The following is a 24,297-nucleotide window of genomic DNA, read 5'->3' as shown; positions in this document are numbered from 1 at the left end:
ATTAGGGTAAGTTTTCTCCTTTAACTTCACATTCTATGTATTTAATGATTGCTAATGTTTTGTATTTATTTCATCATTCCATAAATGCCACAATTTTATTATGCTGTGAATGTCCTCTTTATCCTCATGCATGCTGGATTTTTGTAATGCTCCTTTTTTGTCCTTCATGCGTTTTTGCCTTCACTAACCTCCCCAGCATGCTATCCTGGGCCCATACACACCTAGCCTAGTCAATTAACAATGTATTTTTTCAGCTCCATTGTAGTGCTTTACCCTAAACACCCCCTAAAATGTGTCCAAATGTTATTTGTGCCTTTAAAATTCAGGCAGAGTGCCAGAGGCTTTTTTAGGGGGACCCAAAATCATTTGGAACCCTCCCTCCCCCAACCGCTAAGTCAGCCGATACCAATCCTCTTGACTTTGCCAAACCCATACACACTATACCTACCTCTTTTGTGGTCATATTTATGGATGAATTCACCAAAGCATGTAGTGAAAGGGCCTGCCTGAATACTTTCAAATGGTACTGTTTAAAGTTTTGTTCTCCTATTATTATCTTGATAGATAATTGCAAAATGTAAAAATGTGCTTCAATTTGTACAGTGTGTATTTTTATTTTATTATTATGACACTTCTTACCTGTCCAGTGGCCTGCCAATAGTGTAAGTAAGGAGGGGCTGGCCAAAGTAATGCACATTATTTATGCATTCAGCTCTCAATGAGGTGGAGAGGGTTACCTGTCCAAAACACCCCCCCCCCCCCCTAAAATTTTTACAATGGGCCATCAGAGGGGGGGAAGAATCTGATAAGTGGACCTTATATTTTTGTCTTTAAATACTCCTTAAAATAAAAGTTATAGATTTTGGCCAAGAATGTTTGTGTCTAATCTGCTTGCAATGTTATGTGTAAAATTACAAATGTTATTTTTTCTGTTTTGACTCCACAGTTTCCTGCAACGCCACAGGAATAGCAGACTGTGGCATCCCACTTTGCCGACCATTGGGACCTTCCCAACTGTGGAGGGGCAATTGATACACAATTGATTGGTCCACATCGTCCCACCACCCCATTCGTGGTCATACTATTATAATTACAAGGGGTTTAATAGTGTCGTGTTGATGGCGGTGGTGTCAGCGACATATGAGTTCCTCTATGTGGACGTGGGGAAGAATGGCCGGATGTCGGATGGTGGAGTCTTTGCCCAGACAGAGTTTTACGGACGTCTCCAGAGTGGGGGCTTGGGATTGCCACCTGCAAAAGACAATGTCGAAGGACTCCCGTTTGTTTTTATTGCTGATGAAGCATTTGGTCTGAGCGATCACCTGATGAGGCCATTCACCCAGAGGACCCTCACCCTGGAAAAGAGAGTTTTTAATTACCGGCTGGCCAGAGCCCGAAGAGTCGCGGAGAATACCTTTGGGATAATGACCAGCCAGTTCCGCCTATTTCTAATGGCTATAAATATGGCGGAGTACAAACTGAACCACATTGTATTATGCTGCTGCATACTGCACAACTTTTTAAAAAGAACTGCACCAAGTTATGTAGCCTCATTTGGACCCGAGGCCGGACTTCAAGGAAATGCAATGATGGCCCTGGAAGCTTGCCGTCCTGGCCTGCCCCCCCCAAAGCGCCCATGAAGTGCGGGAAAAATATGTTGAATATTTTATGGGTAGAGGGGCCATTGCTATGCCAGAAAATTTTAAATATTTTCAAAATAAAAAAAAATGATCTGCTAAAATCTTGATTTTGATTTACTCCTTGTGATTTAAGCTGTCTCCTAGGTTCTCCTAGGGCACTTGAAGTGCCAAGTGGTTTTTCCATTATTAAATAACACCCATTGTCACTGTAAACACCAACTTAATACAAAAACTGGTTTTGAGCATTGAAAGAAGAAGCCACACATTGTTGAGTATAAAACCTTTTACTCCGTGCACATTCACATGTGCGTTATAAAACATTTTGTGTTAAAAAAAAAAAAAAAAAAAACACATCTTGTTTTCAAAAGTACATAAACAGGCATGTTTGCAAACATAAACGTATACAACTCTGGAACTTACAAAGTTCAGCATTGAAAAACTGAAGGCAATATCAGACATTATAGTGTCAAAAATGTGTTGATCTTACCTTCATCAGATGGGGGAGGGAGTGTGGATGAATGTGTTAATGGTAGAAAAAGGTTGCTTAAATAAACAGCGTTATATAAAAGTCATTCAATTAAAGTGCACATGTGCAAAAAATAGCATTAAAGTCCTTTTATCACACAGTAATTTTCAGTGCAGTATTCGTTATTTTTGTTTCCTTGGTGATAATGTCCTTGATTTCATTAGTGAAGGTGCTATTTAAATCTTATGCTCTTAATGTGCAAACACGCACCAGCTATCTTCACCCCTACTGGGGTATCAGGCAGTCACAGTCTGTGCCACTGTGCGGTAACTCCTGGCAGTCTCAGGATCGTGGTGGCATTTCACATAAAAAGAGAAGGGATGCCTATAGTGTAAAACCGTTTTAAAAGAGTTTATTTACAAGTAAACAGAGCGGTACTCACAATTTAATAGTGCATAATATGCAAGAAAGAAATTTCCAGGTTAACCGTCAGCAGTCCTGTGTTGTTTGGGAGACACAGATTAGGCCACGCCCTACGCGTTTTGTCATTGGACGTCTATGGGAGCGTGACCTCTGCTGTACCTCCCACCCTTAATAGTGTGCGAAATTTCCAGGTTAACCGTCAGCAGTCCTATGTTGTTTGGGGGACACAGATTAGGCCACTTCCTACGCGTTTCGTCATTGGACGTCTATGGGAGCGTGACCTCTGCTGTACCTCCCACCCTTAAATAGTGTGCGGTCTCCATTCGACACCTGTGTGATTGGTATCTATTTTTCCTGTGTTTTTTTACGGACCGAAGCCCGCTGGCGGCCATTTTGTCTGTGTTTTTGCACACCGAAAACCATATATGAAATGTCCCGCAGTTTTGTAAGTAGACCGAAGTCCACTGGCGGACATTTTGCCTATGTTTTTGCGCACCGAAGTCCGTGTTAGTGCCATATACACTGTGGAATCGTAGTTTAGATAGTATTTAGAGACACCTTTCACTGAATTGTCAGTTCCCACATTGGTGTCACCACATCTCTATAACTAGGTGTAGTTTTCCACTATTTTATTACGGGCAGTGTAATCAGAGATTCCGCACTTTATAGCCAGGTAATGTAACGATCGTACACAACAATGAAAAAGGTACATAGTGAAAATTAGATTAAAAACTTTATAAAAAATGTATAAAAGATAAGAAAAAATATATAAGTGTAAAAATAAAAATAAAAAAAAAAATAAAAAAATTAAGAGCACAAGATTTAAATATCACCTTCACTAATGAAATCCAGGACATTATCACCAAGGAAACAAAAATAACGAATACTGCACTGAAAATTACTGTGTGATAAAAGGACTTTAATGCTATTTTTTGCACATGTGCACTTTAATTGAATGATTTATATAACGCTGTTTATTTAAGCAACCTTTTTCTACCATTAACACATTCCATCCACACTCCCCCCCCCCCCCCCCCTTTCCACCCCCTCCTGACTTTTACACGTTTGTGCCTACAAGCAACATTTCACACATGGCAGGACTAGCTACATACTAATAGGGCGTACACACGGTCGGACTTTGTTCGGACATTCCGACAACAAAATCCTAGGATTTTTTCCAACGGATGTTGGCTCAAACTTGTCTTGCATACACATGGTCACACAAAGTTGTCGGAAAATCCGATCGTTCTAAACGCGGTGACGTAAAACACATATGTCGGGACTATAAACGGGGCAGTGGCCAATAGCTTTCATCTCTTTATTTATTCTGAACATGCGTGGCACTTTGTCCGTCGGATTTGTGTACACACGATCGGAATTTCTGACAACGGATTTTGTTGTCGGAAAATTTTATCTCCTGCTGTCCAACTTTGTGTGTCGGAAAATCAGATGGAAAATGTCCGATGGAGCCCACACACGGTCGGAATTTCCGACAACACACTCCGATCGGACATTTTCCATCGGAAAATCCGACCGTGTGTACGGGGCATAAGTGTGGCTCCGTTTGTTTTCACAGTTATCACTATTATCAGTTTTTCCACCAAAGTAGAGGTGAACACAGCAAGACATTGCAGATCACTTACAGCTAAATAGGAACAGCGCCACACCCATACCTGAATTTTTTAATCTGATGAACACAGCACAAGATCCTAAACACTTTGAGGTGGGGTTAGACACTTTGCTAACCCCACAATAATACACAGTTTGGGTGTAATATTTCTGCCTCTGTCTGTTTTCGTACTGAAGAATACCTTAAAAAATGTGATGCTGGATGTTTTCATCTTGCTTGTGGGCATGTGAAGCCCACAAGCATTGATTTCCGGGATGCGGTGAATGCTGTTCATTCACAGCTTGTTCACACGCATGATCATTGTTTCCACACTGAATCTTGGGAAACCTGACACTAAGCTCCCAGGAGACAGTGCAGCGCCGTAGAAAGGCAATAAACATGCCTACTCCCATGGGAGGAGAGACAGGAAGTGCCACAATAAAGTACAATATAAAGGTAATTACAGCAATAAAAAAATTTTCGTGCAGCATTTGAACATCTATGCAATTAACTGAAGGGGGTAAGATTAAGTTAAAAATTTGAGTGGAACCCCGCTTTAAGCCTGTCTGACCCCTCTGTCGTATGACATCTGGGGTCCTTCACAGTTGGTAAGAGTATCCATTTATCTCTTGAGTTTCATTGTTATGGGCTACAGACAAGCATCACACCTATTTTTCTATGATTGGGACTACCTTCATCTGAGGGATATACCATTCGACACTCCTGTGGACATTTTTTCTTACACATTCACTGGCTTATATTCTGTGTTGCCAATATATATTTTTTTTAGTTTCATTAGATTTGTTACTTAGTTTCCTTTCTGCAATTTATTTACACTTTTTAGTAGCGCTACACTGTCACTATATTATCTATTTTGAACTTTGTATGTTTGAGTGTTAGCAGCTTATATTCCCCTATTTGATTAATTTTAGCGCAGTCTTTTCCCTCGCTATCTACAAAACATGATGTCCTGGATTAGGGCTCTCTCACACCGGGGATCCGTATGTCCGTTTTTCATCCTTCCGTTTTCGGATGAAAAACGGACATACATGTATCCCTATGGAGCGTCGGATGTTAGCGGTGACATGTCCGAAATCCGAAAAGTGTAATGGAGGAAAACCCTACTTTTCCATCCATTTTCGGATCGGGTGACGACGGACTCTACGGTCCGTCATCATCCGATCCCCCATAGGGGAGAGCGGCGCTCTGACAGGTCCGTCGCTGCACAGTGTGCAGCGACGGACCTGTCATTTTCCTGCTCAGCGGGGATCGGCGGAGCAATCCCCGCTGAGCAAGCGGGTGTTCACGGGGCGGATCATCACTGATCCGCCCCGTGTGAAAGAGCCCTTAGTCTTTGTGCACTGTCAGTCGTGAAATGAGTAGATTGTTCTTCCACAACATGCACATCACCTAAAAGAAAAAAAAATACACACCATGTATTATAAATTTGCAGGCATACATCTATTACCTGCATCTGTGGTGTCAGACACTCACCTGTTGTGGTGACAATTTCCACCACCTCTCCTTCCTCCACATCCTCTGGTTGTGGTGTCCTCCGTTCCCCTTCTTCAGGAGTGGGGGGGGGTCCCTGGTGTCCTCAGACGTCCCAAGTCTTTTCTCCCCTATGAGAATGAAACAAAAGGTATAATTAGCACACAGATATTTGTGGCCAGAAATATGAATGTGAAACATCGCTTGGAAGTGTGGTACAATTGTCTGTTTTGGCAGAGTACCAAGTTGAAGACATTATTTATTCCCTTAACAAAGCTGCAATACTTACCATTTTTGGACAAGTTTCACACATGTAGACACCTCAAGTATCCACTGGAGTACCTGTGTGGGACACCCTAAAAAGTTTGTTCTTGTGTCCCACGCTAGTGCTCCTGAGTCCAGATGTGTAAACAGCTGCTGAATGTCCTCTCCTTACATTACACTGAATCAAGTTTGCAATTCATTCTAGTTACAAACACATCTAGACAACAATGTCCTAAACTGCTTTTAATACAAATTAGCATGACCAAATGTAAGTAACTCTGTATATGCCAAAAACATTGTATTTACACAAACTTTGACAAACAAACAATGTTTCCTACGACCGATTACTGTGCCCACAAGCCTGAAAGTCGCCATTTTAAACTGTACAATAGTAAAGAAAAGCACACGGAGCAGCATGCAAGTACCTGTAATAATAATAATAATTAATAATAATAATAACACACGACAATTACTTACTTTTTAGAAGCACTTTCTTGATTCTTCTGTACTGCTCCTGCTCCCTCAAATTCAGGTCTGACCAGCGTTTCCTCAATTGCTCCTTGGATCGTCGTACCCCAAAATTGCTGTGCAGATTCTTCACAACTTTAGTCATGATCTTGGTCTTTCTCACATTTGGGTTTAGGTACGGTCCATACTTCCCATCATAGTCGGCCCTCTTCAAGATGTCCACCATCTCCACAAAGGCCATATTTGAGGCCTTAAATCTTCTCCTCCGGGATTGGGACGTTTCGGGCTCCGGGCTTTCCTCCTCCTCGTTACTGCTATTACGCACCTGCTGTGTCTCCGCCATGTTCATCTCCCACTGCGCCGAAAAAGAGAAGGGGCAGGGAATATTCTAGAAAGAACATCAGGAGCAGGCGGAGTTTCACGCATGCGCAGTGTATATAAAGTTAACACGCGTGTGTTGTACATAGGTTCTGTGTGCGGAGGAAGGAGGACCGGAAGCAACAAACGTTATAACGAAGGTAACATTTTAACTTGGAACATCAATGGCCTATACTGATTATAGATTGAGGTCTATATTGGGATAAGATTAGGAGAGTTTAGCCTGATATTTAGTGTTTTTGTCTTGTGTTTGGTCTTTCAGCAAAGATGAAACAATTCAAAGACCCGGATTTCATGGGCCAGTTCATTGACAAATACAGGGATATGCTCAATTTGTGGGAGGTTAAAAACCCTTTATATTGCAATAAACCAGATAGGAAGGCATCGCTGGAGATACTGCTGCAATTTGTGAAGACACAGGTCCCCAACGCAGACAGTGAGTTTGTGGAGAGGAAAATTGGTAGCTTGAGAAGCACGTATAGGAAGGCGCTTAATAAGATCCAGGCTTCCGTGAGGTCAGGAGCAGCAGCAGAGGATGTGTATGTACCCAGTCTGTGGTACTACACCAGGATGCGGTTTCTGGAAAACTAGATGGAAGCCAGAGAATCACTTTCCACACTTCCATCCAGCCTTCCCTCCACCCTTCCCTCAACCCCAGCTGAGGCTTCCGAGGACCAACCTGGGCTATCCTGGAAGAGGTGGAGGAGCCCAGCTGGAACCAGGTATAGTATTTAACATATTTATTGTCCGAAAATTGTTGTTAACTAGATGTTATTATTGATAACAAATGAATGATTTAACAAAAAGTGTTTTACATATCAATAGACAGTAGGGGCCAAAAATGATTGTGACAAGAATGAAAAATGCTGGGCTCAGAATGATAGTCTTTTCTATTTATTAACATTCAATTTGCAACAGTCATGAGCTGAAAATTGTGTGTGATTGATGAACCAAAAACTAAAACTACGTCCCTTTTTCATACACAGGAAGACCTCAGCCAGGACAAGGCTTGGAATGTGGCACACAGGAGGAGGCGGGGGTAAGTGTCAGTCAGGAGGTGGCCGGCCCCAGTAGGAGCCTCACCCAATCCCAGGTACCTCCCCTCCACCTTCCAACAAAAAGGGACAGGAAGGGGAGTAACGTGAAGGAGGCAGTACTGGGCGTCATTAAGGAGGCTAATGTGGCCCTGAAAAGCCCTCCCGACGCTGAAGAGGCCTATGGCTACTATATAGCTTCCAAATTTCTGCAAATGGAGGAGGGCTAACGCCACAACTGTGAAAAACTTTGTTGAGGCCAGTCACAAGGGGTCGAGGGACCAAATTACCGATGACGTACACTTATGTGCACTCGCCCATCCTTCTCCTCCTGCCACAAGTCCACCTCCAGAGCCACAGCCACCAAGGAAGGCTGCAGGGAAGCGTGGAGGGAAGGCTGCAAGGAAGACAAGAAAGTGATGGCCCTGGGTTCAGTCTGGTCTGACAGAAGACGCAGCCTGTTGTAGTACCAGAGCCTGGGGACATATATGTCATCTGCTGCTGTTCGTGATCTCTGAGAGTCCTGTACCAGATTGTGCTCCCTATTATATGGACTTCTCAAGCTACCAATTTTAATCTACAAAAAGTTGATGTCTGCCCTGGGGTACAAAGGCTTCGCAAATTCAAGCAGTTTCTCCAGCGTTGCCTTCCTCTTTATTTTGTTATTATGAGCCAGAATAAATGGAGATGTTTATATGAAAATACTTGCCTATGTGTTTTTCTGCAAATAGGACAGTTTTGTGAGTAGGCAGGTACATTTTAAAAATACAATGTCAAATAACATGGGACACCAACCAACCTCCTTGAGGTTTAAAAATACAAGATAATGTTGTTGTGGAAACTTGACACACAAAAAAAAAAAAAAAAAAAAATTATGGAGATCACTAGAAAATAATTTAAAAAGAATCCAAAAAAAGAGTTCTTGATAAAAAAAAGATAGGAGATCACGAGAAATAAGAAATAAGTTTGTGAGAACTGTGTGAATATCAGCAGCAAAACAACTTCATTCTTCTAGCATTATAAAGAATAAAAGAATGCGCTGCATTAAAAGATCCAAAAATTTACAGCGTGACGAATGTGCTAGCTCCATTACGAACGCTAGTTTTACCAGACCGAGCACTTCCGTCTCGTACTTGATTCTGAGCATGCGTGATTTTTGGCGCGTCGGAATTGCATACAATCACATTTTCGGCTAGGAGCTTTTTCCGACCGAAAAATTGAGAACCTGCCCTTAATCTTTTGCTGGCTGGAATTCCGCCAGCAAATGTCCGATGGAGCATACACACGGTCTCATTTTCCGACCAAAAGCTCTTATCGGAGTTTTGCTGGCGGCATTTCCAATCGTGTGTACGGGGCATTAGGCTAATATGTGACCACTGATTCGTGTGAAATATGAATTTAAAGTGAAAGTCAAGTCAAAAATGAACATTTTTCTATTAACTATATGTAAAATATCTTTATATTTGACATTATTCATTTTCTGTATAGCTGATTGCCAAGCTTAGAAAGTCTAATCAAAGCGAGACAATCAGCTTCTTCCTTTTCTTCAGGGACAACCTTACCTCCTTATTTCTGAATTCTGCATGCTGCCTCTCACTTCCTGAAAACATTGTCCTTCTCTTCTACACAGACACGCCTACTAGAGGGAGCTACATGTGAATGATGAGTTTAAGGCTCATTTTCCACTAGTTCGACTTGTCCTGCGACTTTGGGCACAAAGTCGCAGGACAAGTCACAGCCCATTGATTGCAAAGGCAAATGTTCCTATCTATGCGCCTTTGAAAATCAGTAACTTTGATATGATGCCTGCACTACTTTGATGCAAATTTTGATGCGACTTTGATCCAGAGTGTAAAGTTGGATCAAATCTGCACTCAAAATCGCACTCTAAATCGCGCAGCTTTGGAGTCGCACTAGTGGAAACATAGCCTAAGGCTAGAGTGCAACATTGGAGTGTGACTTTGATGCAACTTGAGTGCAGCTTTGTGCCAACTTTACACTCTCTGGATCAAAGTCGCATCAAAGTATTGCAGGTACCTTTTCAAAGTCACAGATTTTCAAAATTGCATAGCTGGGGACGGGTACCATTAAAATCAATGGCCTGTGACTTGTCATGCGACTTTATGTATCCAAAGTCGCATGACAATTCATTATAGTGACAACTAAGCCTTATGCCGCGTACACACGGTCGGTGTGTGTGCTCCATCGAACGTTTGCTGTCGGAATTCCCGCACACAAATGTTTGAGAGCAGGTTCTCAAATTTTCCGACAACAAAACTTGTTGTCAGAAAGTCCGATCGCGTGTACATAAGTCCGTCACACAAAAGTTCACGCATGCTCTGAATCAAGCAGAAGGAGCCGCACTGGTTATTGAACTTCTTTTCTCGGCTCGTCATACGTGGTGTACATCACTGCGTTCTCACATTTGAATTTTGGGCCAACATTTGTGTGACCATGTGTATGCAAGTTTGAGCCAACATCCTTCGGAAAAAAATCCACGGTTTTGTTGTTGGAATATCCGATCGTGTGTACGGGGCATAAGTCTACGTTTCCACTATTGCAACCCCAAATTTGCACGATTTTGAGTGCGCCTTTGATGCGACTTTGAATGCAGCTTTGATCCAACTTTACACTCTCTGGTTCAAAGTCGCATCAAAGCATTGCAGGTACCTTTATGTGTCTAAAGTCACACGACAAGTTGCACTAGTGGAAACAGAGCCTTATGCTGCGTACACACGATCGGACATTCCGACAACAAATGTTCAATAGGAGCTTGTTGTCAGAAATTCGTGTGTAGGCTCCTTCAGACATTTTTTGTCGGAACTTCCGACAACAAAAATTTGAGAGCTGGTTCTCAAATTTTCAGACAACAAAATCCGTTGTCGTAAATTCCAAACGTGTGTACACAATTCCGACGCACAAAATTCCACGCTTGCTCGGAATCAAGCAGAAGAGCCGCACTGGCTATTGAACTTGTTTTTTTCTAGTGCCGTCATACGTCAGCATGTTCTTGGCAATCAGAATTTCCGACAACATTTGTGTGACCGTGTGTATGCAAGACAAGTTTGAGCCAACATCCATCGGAAATAAATCCCAGGATTTCGTTGTCGGAATGTCCGATCGTGTGTACGTGGCATAAGTGTGATTGCCTGTACTATGATCATTGTGGACTGTGAGCTGAGACCTCAGAGCACTTCCAGCTAAACTGACAGTGTACCCCCCGTGTGTCTACCTCCTTTCTCCTGTGCACAGCTGTACTGTATACTGTATATGTGCACTGCACCTCCCATCTCCCCTGTGTGGATAGGTTTTTTATTTCTTCATTTTCTCATGAATTAGGATGTACAATGAGAAAACACTGGGCAAGAACCTATGATTAGCTCCTCCTGTCCTGTATTCGCCCACTGGCTACACAGGAACAGTGTCCCTCCCAGGAAGTGATGTTACTAGCTTTCAGTAACCACACCCACTGGCTGATTTTAGTCTCAGAAGGAAGTAGAATTGAAGTCATGTGACGGCACTGGATATTGCAAAATAAAGGTAGAAAAACTGGGATTTTTTTCATTTTGAGACATAAGGCTGAACTCACATTAGCTCACATTGCAGGGGATAATTTAAGTGTTAGGGTGGACTTCCACTTTAAATATGTCAATTATCTTACTACAGCTGTACCATAAGAAATAAAATGCAGAGCAGTGAATGTCTGTTTCTGGAGTGCCATTTATAAATGTCCCCCCAAAAATAACCCTCAGGTTTCACATGCATCTGTTCATGTTTGTGACATGAACCAATCTCAGGATGCTCTGTACACTATGTACAGAGCTGATCTGATTGGCTCTATGCCACATGTTCAATGCAATAATCACATACTGTAAAACAGTGTAGTTTTTACATCTGTGAGTCCTCCCCTTCCTGTTATAGAAACTAATGAATGATTGACTCATTTATTAATTTGTTCCAGATCAGCTGCTGCAGTAGTAGTAGTAGTAATTCTCCCCTGTATATGTCAGATCCAGCCTGTTAACATCTTCATCTCCATTACTCTGCATTTCTAAACACCAACCTTTTCAGCTCAATCCCCTCATTGTTATTAATGTATCTAGTACACCAATACCAAACCCCCTCAAACCAGCATTTTCCTTCATTTAAAAAAAAAAAAACATGTGGTAACCAATTAGATCACCTTGGGGTGTTTGCTTTCCAAAAAGAGAATAATTTTAGGGGTGTTTGTGCTGTTCTGGCATTTTTATTTGCTATGTTTTATAAGAGAAAGTACGAGAATTAAAAAAAAAAAAAAAAAAAAACACTTTTTTTTCCCCTTTCTATAGTAAAGAATAAAGAAACTATCCTTTATTAAATATCACCAAAAGAAATCTCTGTATGCCTATAAAAATGATATGACATTCATTTGAGTAGTTTGTTTGTGAAAAGTCAAGTCAAATATCACAGCACTGAAACTAAAAAATGTCCTGGTAATGAAGAGGTATTACAGCCTATTACTAAAGTGGTTAAGCAGCTTATAATCAGCTGGTCAGTGAACTCCAATTAGATATTTGGTTTAATGTTGTTATTGCATTGATTGTTGTATATTTGCTTCAATTTACTGTTGGCACTAAATAAACCGTGAATAATAATAAGAATAAGAATAAGAATTTACCTTGTCTTTTAATTTCTACCCAATTAATAACCCTGATTATATTTCTTCTTTTAGGAGCAGACATTGTCCAGTGGCTGATTAAGAACCTCAACATTGAAGATCCAGGTAAATAAATCTATGTAAAAAAATAAGATCCAATGAAAAAATAGATCAAGCTAAAAAAGAAGTGTCGGTAAATAATAATTTAGGTTTCCTAGGGCCGCTGATAGGGAGGACCACCGGTCCTTCTGTAGGGGACCCAGGCACACAGGGGGGCCCAGATAGAGAGAGGGATAAGTGTGGCGGGTCAATTACAGGAACAATGCACTGTGCTGCTCTCCCTGCAGCAGCTGAGAGCCGGTTTCTCCCCTTCTCCCTCCTGCTGGCATTCAGCTGCTGGAGGGAGAGACACACAGTGCATATTTCCTGTAATTGCCCCCTCCCACCGCCCCACCGATCCTCCTCCCTGTTCTGCTCACATCTGATCCCCCTGACCCCTATGGTCCTAGGCTAACAATTCATTGACAAAGTCTCTAAAAAGATTATTTGAAAACACACACAAATTACATACATTAAAAGTGTAAATACTCAATACAATTATGCTGCCCACAGACGATCAGAATTTCTGACGACCAAACCGTGGATTTATTTCCGACGGATGTTGGCTGAAACTTGTCTTGCATACACGGTTGCACAAATGTTGTCGGAAATTCCAAACGTCAAGAACGCAGTGACGTACAACACGTACGACGGGACTAGAAAATTGAAGTTCAATAGCCAGTGCGGCTCTTCTGCTTGATTCCGAGCATGCGTGGAATTTTGTGCACGATCGGAATTTACGACAACGGATTTTGTTGTCGGAAAATTTAAGAACCAGCTCTCAAATTTTGTTGGTCGGAAATTCTGACAAAAAAAAATGTCCGATGGAGCCTACACATGGTCGGAATTTCCGACAACAAGCTCGCATCGAACATTTGTTGTCGGAAATTTTGATCGTGTGTATGCGGCATTAGAGTCTCATTCATAGTTGCTTTGTATAAACTGTCAATAAAAATATATGGGCTAAAGTTATTACAATATATATTATACAGTATAAACACTAATACAAAAAGGAGTTGTGAACCATGCTTAACTTGTTTAATCCGCATAAAATACTGTATATGTGCATTGGAAAAAGGGTGGGCTTTAACGCCCACATGCCACATGTATGCATTACTGGGCAGCCAATGTTTCTATTGTAATATCAGGGATCATTAGCTCTTGTGGCAGATGCGTTTGTCAGTGATTCAAGCCAGTCAGGAACTATATTTAAGGGCATGGTAGTCCATTTTTTTTAAAAAGGCAAATAAAAGTCCGTAACATAAAGGGTTCCCACGCAGGGGTTCATCTCCAGCAAATAAACACAATAGAAAATGCTAGCCCACCCGGCTCTCTTTAGCAGTACCTCTGCTCTTTATCGTGGTCACACAGACCACAGGATTCCTCAACGTGGATGGCTTCACTTTAGCGCCCACAGCTCCGCTTTAGCCTTAGTCCTCAGGCCGTTCCACTGCCTCTTGCAGTCACACGTTCTGGCTGCCTCCTGCAACCCCTCTGACTCCTGAAGACCTCCTGTCTCTCTGGGTGTGGAGCAGTCTCCAACTGGGAGCCATGAGGTCTTCCCATACCCTCATTATAAGTGCTGTGCTCACCTGAGCACACACCCTGCTGGTAATCTACAAAGTCTGGACACAGGATTGGAGATCCCATCCCATCCAAGACACTGTGGAATCTCCAAACTACAGAGCCCCATGACCAAATACCAAAACCTGGAGAAAGCTGCGAAAGCAGTTTTCTCCAGTCCACATTTAAGCTCTGTAGCCTTGCACCAAGCAAATGTGCATACCCTGTGTCCCCCAAACTATCAATTTTACCTTGACAGCATCTCCTACTGTCACATATCCCCTCCCCTTGTTTCGAACCCGAAGGGGGCGGAACACACCAGCCCGAATCCTTGATTGTGGCACCTCTGCGCCAGCTGTTCGCTGCGTAGGCCCAAATCTTTTTTCGGGTGTGTTTCCAGGCACGCCCTACCCTGGATCGCAATGGGGTCCTACAGTTCTGTACCCCCAGCCTACTCCCTCTGTCCTTGGGGTTCCTGAGCTCACATTTCTTTTCTGTTTGCCCCCTGCCTTTCCTGCTACTTCCTTCCAACTCAGTTTCCCGATTCTGTAGAGAACCTGCTCCAGACACTACGCCTGATTAATAACTACCTTTTCCCTCACCGGTACCCGTTTTCCCCATCACAATGGGTCTCTTGGGTTTACCAGCTCTTTTGCCGTTACCTTTGACTACCAACTCCCCAGAGCTCAATATCAGTTTATCATGCTCATTTTCCAAGGAAAAATTAATTTTCATATCCAAGCCACTATTTACATTAACATTCAGCAATAAGTCACCATTTCTCCAATTACCAATACCGTCAGTTCTTTCTTGCCCGGGGTTTGTTAGGGCCAGGCTCAAGGAGGGATAACACACAGGTGAGCAGCTATCCCCTATGAGAACTTCACAAGGCTTCACTTCACCTGTTGTCCAAATCTCTGTGGGCAGTTGTCCTAACAACTGACATTGAACAACGCATGACCCATTTCTAGCAGTACCAATCTTTGCCAGCTCACTTCACAATTTTTGTTCCTCTCCATACTATATTTGAGAGCGTCTCCAGGTACCCCAACTTGTACCTCTCTGCAGGTGACAGACAGAATCCCTGCTTTTGTCGTGACCATATCTGGCCCTTCCTTCTTAGGAGGTCTAGCGGGTGAGGCAGTATCAGCGCCATTTACTAAACCCTGCTCAGCCGCACCTTGGACCACACTAGCAGAGATGTCCATCACCACAAAAGGCGGCGTGACCTCCGATGTCTCCAGCAGCCCCCCAGAGTGCCTTCCGTACTGAACCGTGTCCGGAAGCTCCCTCACAGGGAACTGTGAGATCACTTCCCAGACTATTAATAAGCACCGTACCACCCAGTTCCACTAGTGATTAATGTTACCCAACACAGCTTGCATTACCTGGCTCCACCCTTTGGTACCATGCAGCACTACCACATCTGACTGTAGTGGAGGCACCCAAGTATACAAGGAATGTGCTTTCACCAGTTCCACTAGCATATCTGTAATTTCTACACACTCCACATCAATATGCAAAACATTTTTGGGGACCTTTCCCTTATTAGAGACATGGAGGGGCTCATTCACTGCAGCTTGAGGGGCCACGACATTTAAGGGGGCCTCCACCTCACTGGAAGTACCCATCACAGCCTGACACTCCTCTGAACCACTGTCAGACGCATGTCTCCCACTCATGCCCTCTAACTCACCAATAAGCCTCTGCAAGTCAACATTCATTACATTGTCACCTTGACACTTGACATTCAGTTGCTGGGCTGTGAACACCACATCTGCCATGCATGCGCCCTGATCTGGTCCTTCCTGGAGGGAAACAACCCTTGCAGGCACCAACGCACCCTCAACCATCGGTCACTCTGCAATCTCCCTGTCTGGCATAGCAGTTGTTGTACTCACACCCCTGTCACTTAACATAGCCTTGTCTAACATGGCAACATGCTTTTACTCTTTGCTAATGCTTCATGAAACAAGGCAGGCTGCAATACACCATCACCACCTTGCTCCTAGGGCGCTAACACACTCATCTGTGTACCTTCAGCTTTGGCCAGCTGACTTACCCCTTACCAACTGGTTTACACAGATGGTAAACGGACTGCTCACACAAACTCTTACTGCATGGTGTAGACCCAGTCTGTTCCACCAGAGCAAATTCAGTGCTGTCCTGAAAAATCTCTGGCTCAAACGCATGGAGAGCCGCTGAGACTTCCATGGACAACCCTGTGGCTCTGCGTCTGGTTGCCAAGGGAGACATCCCTCTTTCCTCATTACATTTGAACACATCACAATAAGTACATGTATCATCAGCCATACCTTTACCATCAGCATTCATAGACATAGCAGTGTTATAAGCTTTAACAGGCCGTTTTTGGTCAGAACAGCACTCCACCCTTCCTCTCCAAAGGCATTCTTTTGCCCACTAGGGCGGCTCCACAGTTGTCCTGGGAAACCACGTGCCTCACCACTGCGGTCTCCTGGGAGGTTTCCCGGGGCATCTCTGTAGCACCTGTCACTAGGGAACCTGGCACACACACTGTATTGGTCACCCCTAGGTTACCACTTCCAGCACTCTGGTGGATTACACCAGGCACATACAGAGTCCAGTCTTTGAGTTCTTAACCTTGCTGCAGGTTGAGCTTCAACCTATGTCTCCCCACTACTCGGGGTAGCACACTGCAGCAGGTCCATTTTTACAACTTCTGCCGATCTCCCAGCCGGATATACTCCCACTTCTCCCACAAAATGCAACAGTCTTACCATAATCTGTAGCAGGTAACTCTGGCTTCATTTGAGTACGTTGTCTATCCTTTACCGCACTCCCTGCAGGCACAACAGGTACTTCCTAACTGTTGCCAGAGGTGATTGAAAACATGTTTGCACAAAAATCTGGGCTTGCAGACAAAGACTTCTGCCCAGTAACCACATCTCCAGGCATGTTCCATAACCTGGGGCAAGAAAAAATTCCATGCCCCAGTTGACCACAATCTAGGCATGGTACATTTCTACACATATATTTAGTGGGACGCCGCTCCACATCTCCACTGTATCTCCTCCTTCTGGTTAACACCCAATCTCTTGTTGCTAAGGGAGATGGCACTCTTCCAGCTGTACTTTGCTGACTCTCCCAAACACAGCGACTTTGCGCTCCTTGAAGCATTGTTGCTTTCAACTTGCCACGATCCTCTGTCGGCAATAAGTTTCTCGCTTAGTCCACAGACTTGACATCACCGCCGTTGCTACGGGCAACCACATGCTTCTCGAACTTCTGATCAGCCTTTTGGACACTCCTGGGACTTAAATCAGGCTTCCCAAACATTGTTGCAGACCTTTGTCACCTTGTATTGGAGACTGAGACAAAGGGCACTTGGAGACAACATGCCCCCACTCTCTGCACCACAAACAGCGCTCTTGCTTCAGAGCCTTGACAGGGCTTCCCCAATTGCATCCTCTTGTAAGCTTTGCACATTAACAGCTGGCCTGCTTGCACCTGCGTTGCCAGGGGCAACAGCATGCACTTCCCCTTTAACTGGAGTTGGTGTAGCAAAAAACAGTCTGCAATATTCTCCGGCAGGCTCAAACTCTTGCTTCATCTTTGCAGTCACTCCACCACACTTTTGCGCCCTCCAGCAAAAATTGAAGCACTGTCACTTTAAAGCAAGTTGCTTTTCACTTCATGCAAGCTTCCCTCACCTGCACAGTGCACACACAGATTGTGCTATCTCATGCACACAAACACAGTTCATAGCAGAAAAAATAAGTTTGACTTTTTATTCACAGGTACACCACCTGCAACACACAATACCTTTGCCTGGCTGCACTTCCACACACAGCCAATAGTTCCTGACTTGAACTCACTGTGGAGCAAGGACCCGGATTCCACCGTCTTGTGCCCGCATTCTCCACCACTTGTAATATCGAGGACTATTAGCTCTCGTGGCAGATGCGCTTGTCAGTGATTCAAGCCAGTCAGGAACTATATTTAAGGGCATGGTAGCACATTTTTATTAAAAAGGCAAATAAAAGTCCGTAACATAAAGGTTTCCCACGCAGGGGTTCATCTCCAGCAAATAAACACAATAGAAAATGCTAGCCCACCTGGCTCTCTTTAGCAGTACCTCTGCTCTTTATCCTGGTCACACAGACCACAGGATTCCTCAATGTGGATGGCTTCACTTTAGCGCCCACAGCTCCGCTTTGGCCTTAGTCCTCAGGCCGTTCCACTGCCTCTTGCAGTCACATGTTCTGGCTGCCTCCTGCAGCCCCTCTGACTCCTGAAGACCTCCTGTCTTTCTGGGTGTGGAGCAGTCTCCAACTGGGAGCCATGAGGTCTTCCCATATCCTCATTATAAGTGCTGTGCTCACCTGAGCACACACCCTGCTGGTAATCTACAAAGTAGGTGCGCTTGTGCAACAAAATTTTGGCTCTGCGGTGCCAAAAAACCCATGCATTTCATGTTAGTGTGTCTTCAGGTGAATGACATGTCCATTGAGAACAAACGGGACAACATCACATCAACACACAGGTAAACTTTTTTGGTAGAACAGGTTGTGTATTGCTTTGCTAAACGAACTCACATTTTTGTAGCCTTTTTTGTTTTTTTTGTTTTTTTTTTAATTTCTTTATTTTTCTCTTTTTCTTTTTTTTAAACAAGGACAAAAAAACTTAAATGAACAATCTTTCCATAGCTTAACATTTCATTCCTGTGTATATACAGCACAAAATACAATAAATCAATACATTTGATTCCCTTTATACCTGATCTTTCCTATAATGATATCCAATGAAGCTAAAAAACACTAAGTAGGAGGGGAGGAAAAAAAAACCACAAGAAAACAAAACAGAAGAGGAGATTAAATGGGGAAATTTTCCCCTCTAAAATCCACCTCCCATGCTGTTATTTTATGCCCGGTCCTGGGACAACACTATACCAAGATCTGGCCGGTATGTGGCTACTACCTTCTAGTATTTCAACTTCAACCATTATTTGTAGTTCATTTTCATTCCTCTCCTTGCTTCCCCCTCCCAAAAAAAAAAAACAAAAAAAAAGAAAACCCCAAGTTCCCATTTTCATCTCTTCCTCACCCCCCCCCCCACCCCCTCTCTAAGCCTTTTTTGTTTAACTGCTGTACATATATTGTGGCACATCCCGAGCATAGGAATAATGTAACTCTAGCACACTCCAGGAGTCATCATCAGTAATTGTCCATTGGCAGAAGAATGTTAAAAGCGGGCAAAAGTATTGGGGCCCGCTTTCTTGGGACTGGGGCCACCTGGCCCCCTTTTAGGTAGTAAGGGGTTCAGGTGATACGGGTAAGAGTAGGTGGTTCTGTCCATCTAATTAGCTCAGGTACAGGTGAGGGATATCCAATGGATATCCAGGGAAGTTTCTGGTTCCCCAGGGAAATTTATTTAAGGGCTGCAGAGGGTTTAGGGCTTCCTCTGCAGCGGTCTAGGAGGAAAGAAGAAGGGCTGCACTTGCCTGTGATAGAAGCCCTGATCCGTGGCTTCGTGGAGAGAGCAGAGAGCCGAGGGGGTGAGGCCTGGCTGTGGGGCTACCTGGAGATGTCAGTGGAGGAGGAAGAGGAGCAGTGCGGGGCAGTCGTGGAGAAGGATGGACAGCAGCATGACGGGCGCAGAGCAGAGCAGCCTTCCCCTAGACGGCCCACACGCCAGAGTGTGCCCCTGGAACGACAGGGGAATGAGGGCAGTGTATCTGCTACCAGTGCGGAGGTAGTCAGCGGGGCGGTGGAGCCTGGTCGGCGGTCTGGGTAGAAGAGGAGGCTCCAGTCACAATCCCTTGTGAAGAGGAGGGGGGGGGAACTCGCAACCTCGGAGAGGAGGAATTGGAAGAATGGCGCCGCCTGTCTCTGTGGGCACTGGACATCAAGTGGCAGCTTCCTCTCAGCTGCTGGCTATGCAGAGTGACCTTATTCCAGGCACACTACTCAGCATGGTGCAGATGGATCCTGCGGCATCAGCACATGCTGCAGCACCAGCTTGGGGTCCAGCAGCACCAACATCAGTTCCTGTCACAGCACCAGCTTCAGTGCCAGGTCCAGTATTGGTTACAGTACCAGCGCCAGTCTCAGGTCCGGTGCAAGCTCCAGTACCAGCTCCAGTGTCAGCTCTAGTTCCAGGTCCAGTATCGGCTTCAGCGCCAGCCCCAGTGGGGCAGGGTGAGTCTTTAATGCATAATGTGTTGCCTGATGTAATGGTTTACCTGTCTACTATTTCTGCTGCACTTTCTTCTGCTGGTATTCCTATTTCCGGTGGGTTTACCTGCTTCTGCTGCTGCATCCTCCCTGGGCTCTACCTCCTGTTCTTCTCATGCTGCTGTTTCTAATGTTGCTGCTCCCGTGTCACACAGTTTGTTAGGTAGCACTGTGCGCAGCCCTGATTTGCGCTCACCTAGGGAGACAGTGAGATTGTCAGTCCCTGAGGTGAGTATGAAGTAAGTGTTGCTATGTGAGATGTCCCCTTTAGGTTATCATCTACCGGGGTCAGTGAAGGAAGAAATTTGGGCTGGGGATTTTGTAGATATGCTATCCCTTCTTCCGGCATCAAAGGATTTTATTTTTAAAACAGAAAAGAAAGGGGAGGACAGGCAGGAGGAGGATAGGCGCAGGCCTATTGCTCAATCGTTTAACAATTGGTTGCAGGAATTTTTTGTTTTTTCCAGCGTACTGGTTTAAAAACAGCCTGAGCTGACCGGAGGCCTTTTTCAGCATATGGATCATGTGCTAGAGGCCTATAAAAGTTTTGGCGGATTGGGCTGGTATTTTTATGACGAGTCCTTTCGCCAGAAACTGGCGGTGCATCCATTACTAAGGTGGGGGTTGAAGGATGTGGGCCTATGGCTGAATTTGATAGTTACTCAGAGACCGACCATAGGTAAGTTGGGCCAGGCTAACCCTGTTAACGCGGGGTACCGCAGGGGTTGTTGCTTTGCATTTAATGAGAGTTCCTGTCGGTTTAATGCAACATGCAAGTATAACGTATGCTCGGCTTGTGCGGGGCCCCATCCGATGGTAAAATGTTTCCGGAAGACGGCTCCACAGTCTTCGCGGGATATTTTTCCAAAAAGCCTGCATGCCAGTGAGGCTGGGAAGCATGCGCCCCTGGTTGGACCTGTACCCAAACAGGGAGAAGGCGCTTTTATTAATTGAAGGTTTTTTGTGCGGTTTTCCCCTTCCGTTTTTTTCAGGCACAGGTTGTACGGTAGTGGAGAATTTAAAATCTGTGCAGTGTTTTCCGGAGGTAGTACGGGAGAAGGTGTTTAAGGAGATAGCAGAAGGGCGAATGGCAGGGCTTTTTTCTTTGCCTCCTTTCCACAATTTCCGTATTTCACCGATTGGGGTGGTGCCTAAAAAGGAGCAAAACACCTTCCGGTTGCTTCAGCACCTCTCTTTGCCCAAGGGGGGTTCGTTGAATGAAGACATTGATGGTGCTTCCTGTTTGGTGGTTTATGCCACCTTTGAGGAAGCTATCGTAAAGGTGAAGGCACGTGGCCGTGGTGCTCTTTTGGCTAAAGCCGACATCAAGTCGGCTTTCCGGCTTTTGCCCATCGCCCCGGCAGCATTCAGTTCATTGGGTTTCTGTTTTGAAGGTGCTTATTTTTTCAACAAATGCCTCCCAATGGGGTGTTCCTTGTCTTGTACTTATTGTGAGACTTTTTCCACTTTCCTACATTGGGCCATGTTTTTCGAGTCTGAACAGGATGCAGTGGTGCATAATTTAGACGATTTTTTGTTTGTCGGCCCCGCAAATTCAGATCTCTGTTCCCGTTTGTTGCATTTTTTTACATTAATTGCAGGACATTTTGGTGTTCCCCTGGCGGGGGAAAAGACTTGTCTGCCTACAACAGACATGGAATTTTTGGGAATTCACATGGACACTTAGGCCATGGAGTTTAATTTGCCTTTGGCCAAGGTTGCGAGGATGAGGAACCTTATCGCTTTCTTTTTGAGGCGGCGGAAGGTTCTTTTGAAGGAAATGCAGTCTTTGCTGGGCCTTCTGGCTTTTGCATGTAAAATCATGCCGGTAGGAAGAATCTTTTCGCAACGTTTATATCTCCCCACTTCCGGTTTGAAATCCCCACTCGCGCACATCCGTTTGATGAAGGCTTTAAAGGACGATCTGGTGGTATGGGCCAATTTTTTGGCAGAGTTCAATGGTAGGTCCTTTTTTCAGTCAGACTTTATTTTTGCACCAGATTTTCGCCTATTCACGGATGCAGCTGGTTCCAAAGGTTTTGGGGCTATTTGGGGGTCACATTGGAGCTGTGGTGCCTGGCCGGTGGCTTGGGTCCACAAGAAAGCGACGAGGAATATTGTGCTCCTCGAGCTTTTTCCAATACTGGTGGCTGTCGCGCTGTGGGGACGGTTGTTCGCCAATAAGCAGATTTTGGTGGAGACCGAAAATAAAGGGGTCCTTTTCGCGGTCAACTGTCTCTCTTCAGGTTTGTTATTTGTGGTTAAAATTCTGCGACATTTGTTTTTTTTATGCCTGAAGTTTAACATATGGATTAAGGCGCAATATACGCCAGGGGAGTTGAATGTGGTGGCTGATTCTCTCTCCCGTTTCCAGATGCAGTGTTTCCGTCGATTGCTTCCGGAAGCAGACGAGGAGGGCACACGGTGCCCAGACTACCTGTGGGAGTTGACCTAACACCGGTTTGGGATGTTATCAGACAATCAGTGGCTCCTCATACATGGGTGGATTATTCTACCGCTTGGAGGAGGTGGGTGTCGTTTACTGGTAGTGCCGGTTTTGCTTGGGATGCGCCATCTGAATCTGCTATTTTGGCATTTCTGGTTACCTTGATGGATCGGCAGTTTTCCTACAGCTACATTGCAAAGACGCTAGCGGGGGTATCCTTTTTCTTTCAACTAGGCTCCCACCTTGCTCCAGTTTTTTCTCAGTCAAGCAGGCACTGAAGGGATACAGGAAGCGACAGTTTGCCACGGATGGGAGAAGGCCCATTAGTGTTGATTTACTAAGGCGGATTTGTGAGGCTATGTCGGTAATATGCTTTACAGGTTATGAGGCCTTGCTTTTTCAAACAGCCTTTGTATTGGCATATTTTGGAGCATTTCGGGTCTCGAAATTGCTTCCGGGTTCCAAGAGGTGTTCTCGGGGGATGTTTGCTGAGCATGTTTTAGTGGAGCAAGGGAGGGTATACCTTTTCCTGCGTCAATCAAAAAGGGACCAAAAGGTTTGGCCACTTCCCTCGATACTGTTAGTACATTTAGGTGGGAATGATTTAGGTAACACCCGTACGCTAGACTTGTTGTCCTCGATTAAGAGGGATTTGTCCTGTTTTCATTTAACCTCCCCGGATACAATCATTGTGTTTTCGGAGATAGTGCCACGATTGATTTGGCTGTCGTCTCTGTTGCACAGGGTGATGGAAAAAATGAGGAAGAGGGTGAATCGGGGGATGGCTAATATGCCGTCCTTGGAGGGTTTTGCGTATCGGCACGTGGATCTGGAAGGTGGTTTCGCGGGGTTGTATAGACAGGACGGGGTCCACCTTTCGGATGTAGGTGCTGATATCTTTAACCTGGGGCTGAAAAACAGCATTGAGATGGCCGCGTATGTGGAGTAGGCCGGGCTTGTTGCTCAAGTCCGGCTCGTGGGGACATATTCGGTGTTGATACAGTGAAGCTGCCCGAGTTCCAAAAACTGGGCAGAGATTATGTGATTTATGGTGTTTCAGTTATATTTGGTTATATAAATATGTTGTTAAAATGCCAAATAAACTGGTTTGGGTGTTTGTTTTATATGGTTGAATCTGGGGAATAGGTGGGGGCGGGTGTAGCCTACAGTCCCATGTTAAAAGCGGGCAAAAGTATTGGGGCCCGCTTTCTTGGGACTGGGGCCACCTGGCCCACTTTTAGGTAGTAAGGGCTTCCTCTGCAGCGGTCTAGGAGGAAAGAAGAAGAGCTCCCTCCCTTGCTTCCCATCGCGACATCTTATGTGGTTGGGCCACCCCGGAATCTGGGGGGGACATATTCGGTGTTGATACAGTGAAGCTGCCTGAGTTCCAAAAACTGGGCAGAGATTATGTGATTTATGGTATTAGTATTAAAGTGTTTCAGTTATATTTGGTTATATAAATATGCTGTTAAACCAATAAAGTGCCGTGGCCATTTCTGCCAAATAAACTGGTTTGGGTGTTTGTTTTATATGGTTGTATCTGGGGAATAGGTGGGGGCGGGTGT

General features: G+C 44.6%; 1 protein-coding gene across 2 annotated transcripts in view; it reads left to right on the top strand.

Moving 5' to 3' along the window:
• Positions 1 to 24,297, top strand: part of RGS6 (regulator of G protein signaling 6) — a 905,069-nt gene that overhangs the window by 527,687 nt on the left and 353,085 nt on the right. For both annotated transcript variants that reach the window (XM_073609698.1, XM_073609699.1), the window contains exon 4: positions 12,485 to 12,535. In XM_073609698.1, coding sequence (XP_073465799.1) covers positions 12,485 to 12,535 — 51 coding nt within the window. The remainder of the gene's footprint in view (positions 1 to 12,484; positions 12,536 to 24,297) is intronic.

The sequence above is a fragment of the Aquarana catesbeiana genome, linkage group LG13, assembly GCF_042186555.1.
Source record: "Aquarana catesbeiana isolate 2022-GZ linkage group LG13, ASM4218655v1, whole genome shotgun sequence".
NCBI lineage: Eukaryota > Metazoa > Chordata > Amphibia > Anura > Ranidae > Aquarana > Aquarana catesbeiana.
Note: the sequence above shows the minus strand (reverse complement) of the source record. Positions and strands in the feature narration are given on the sequence as shown.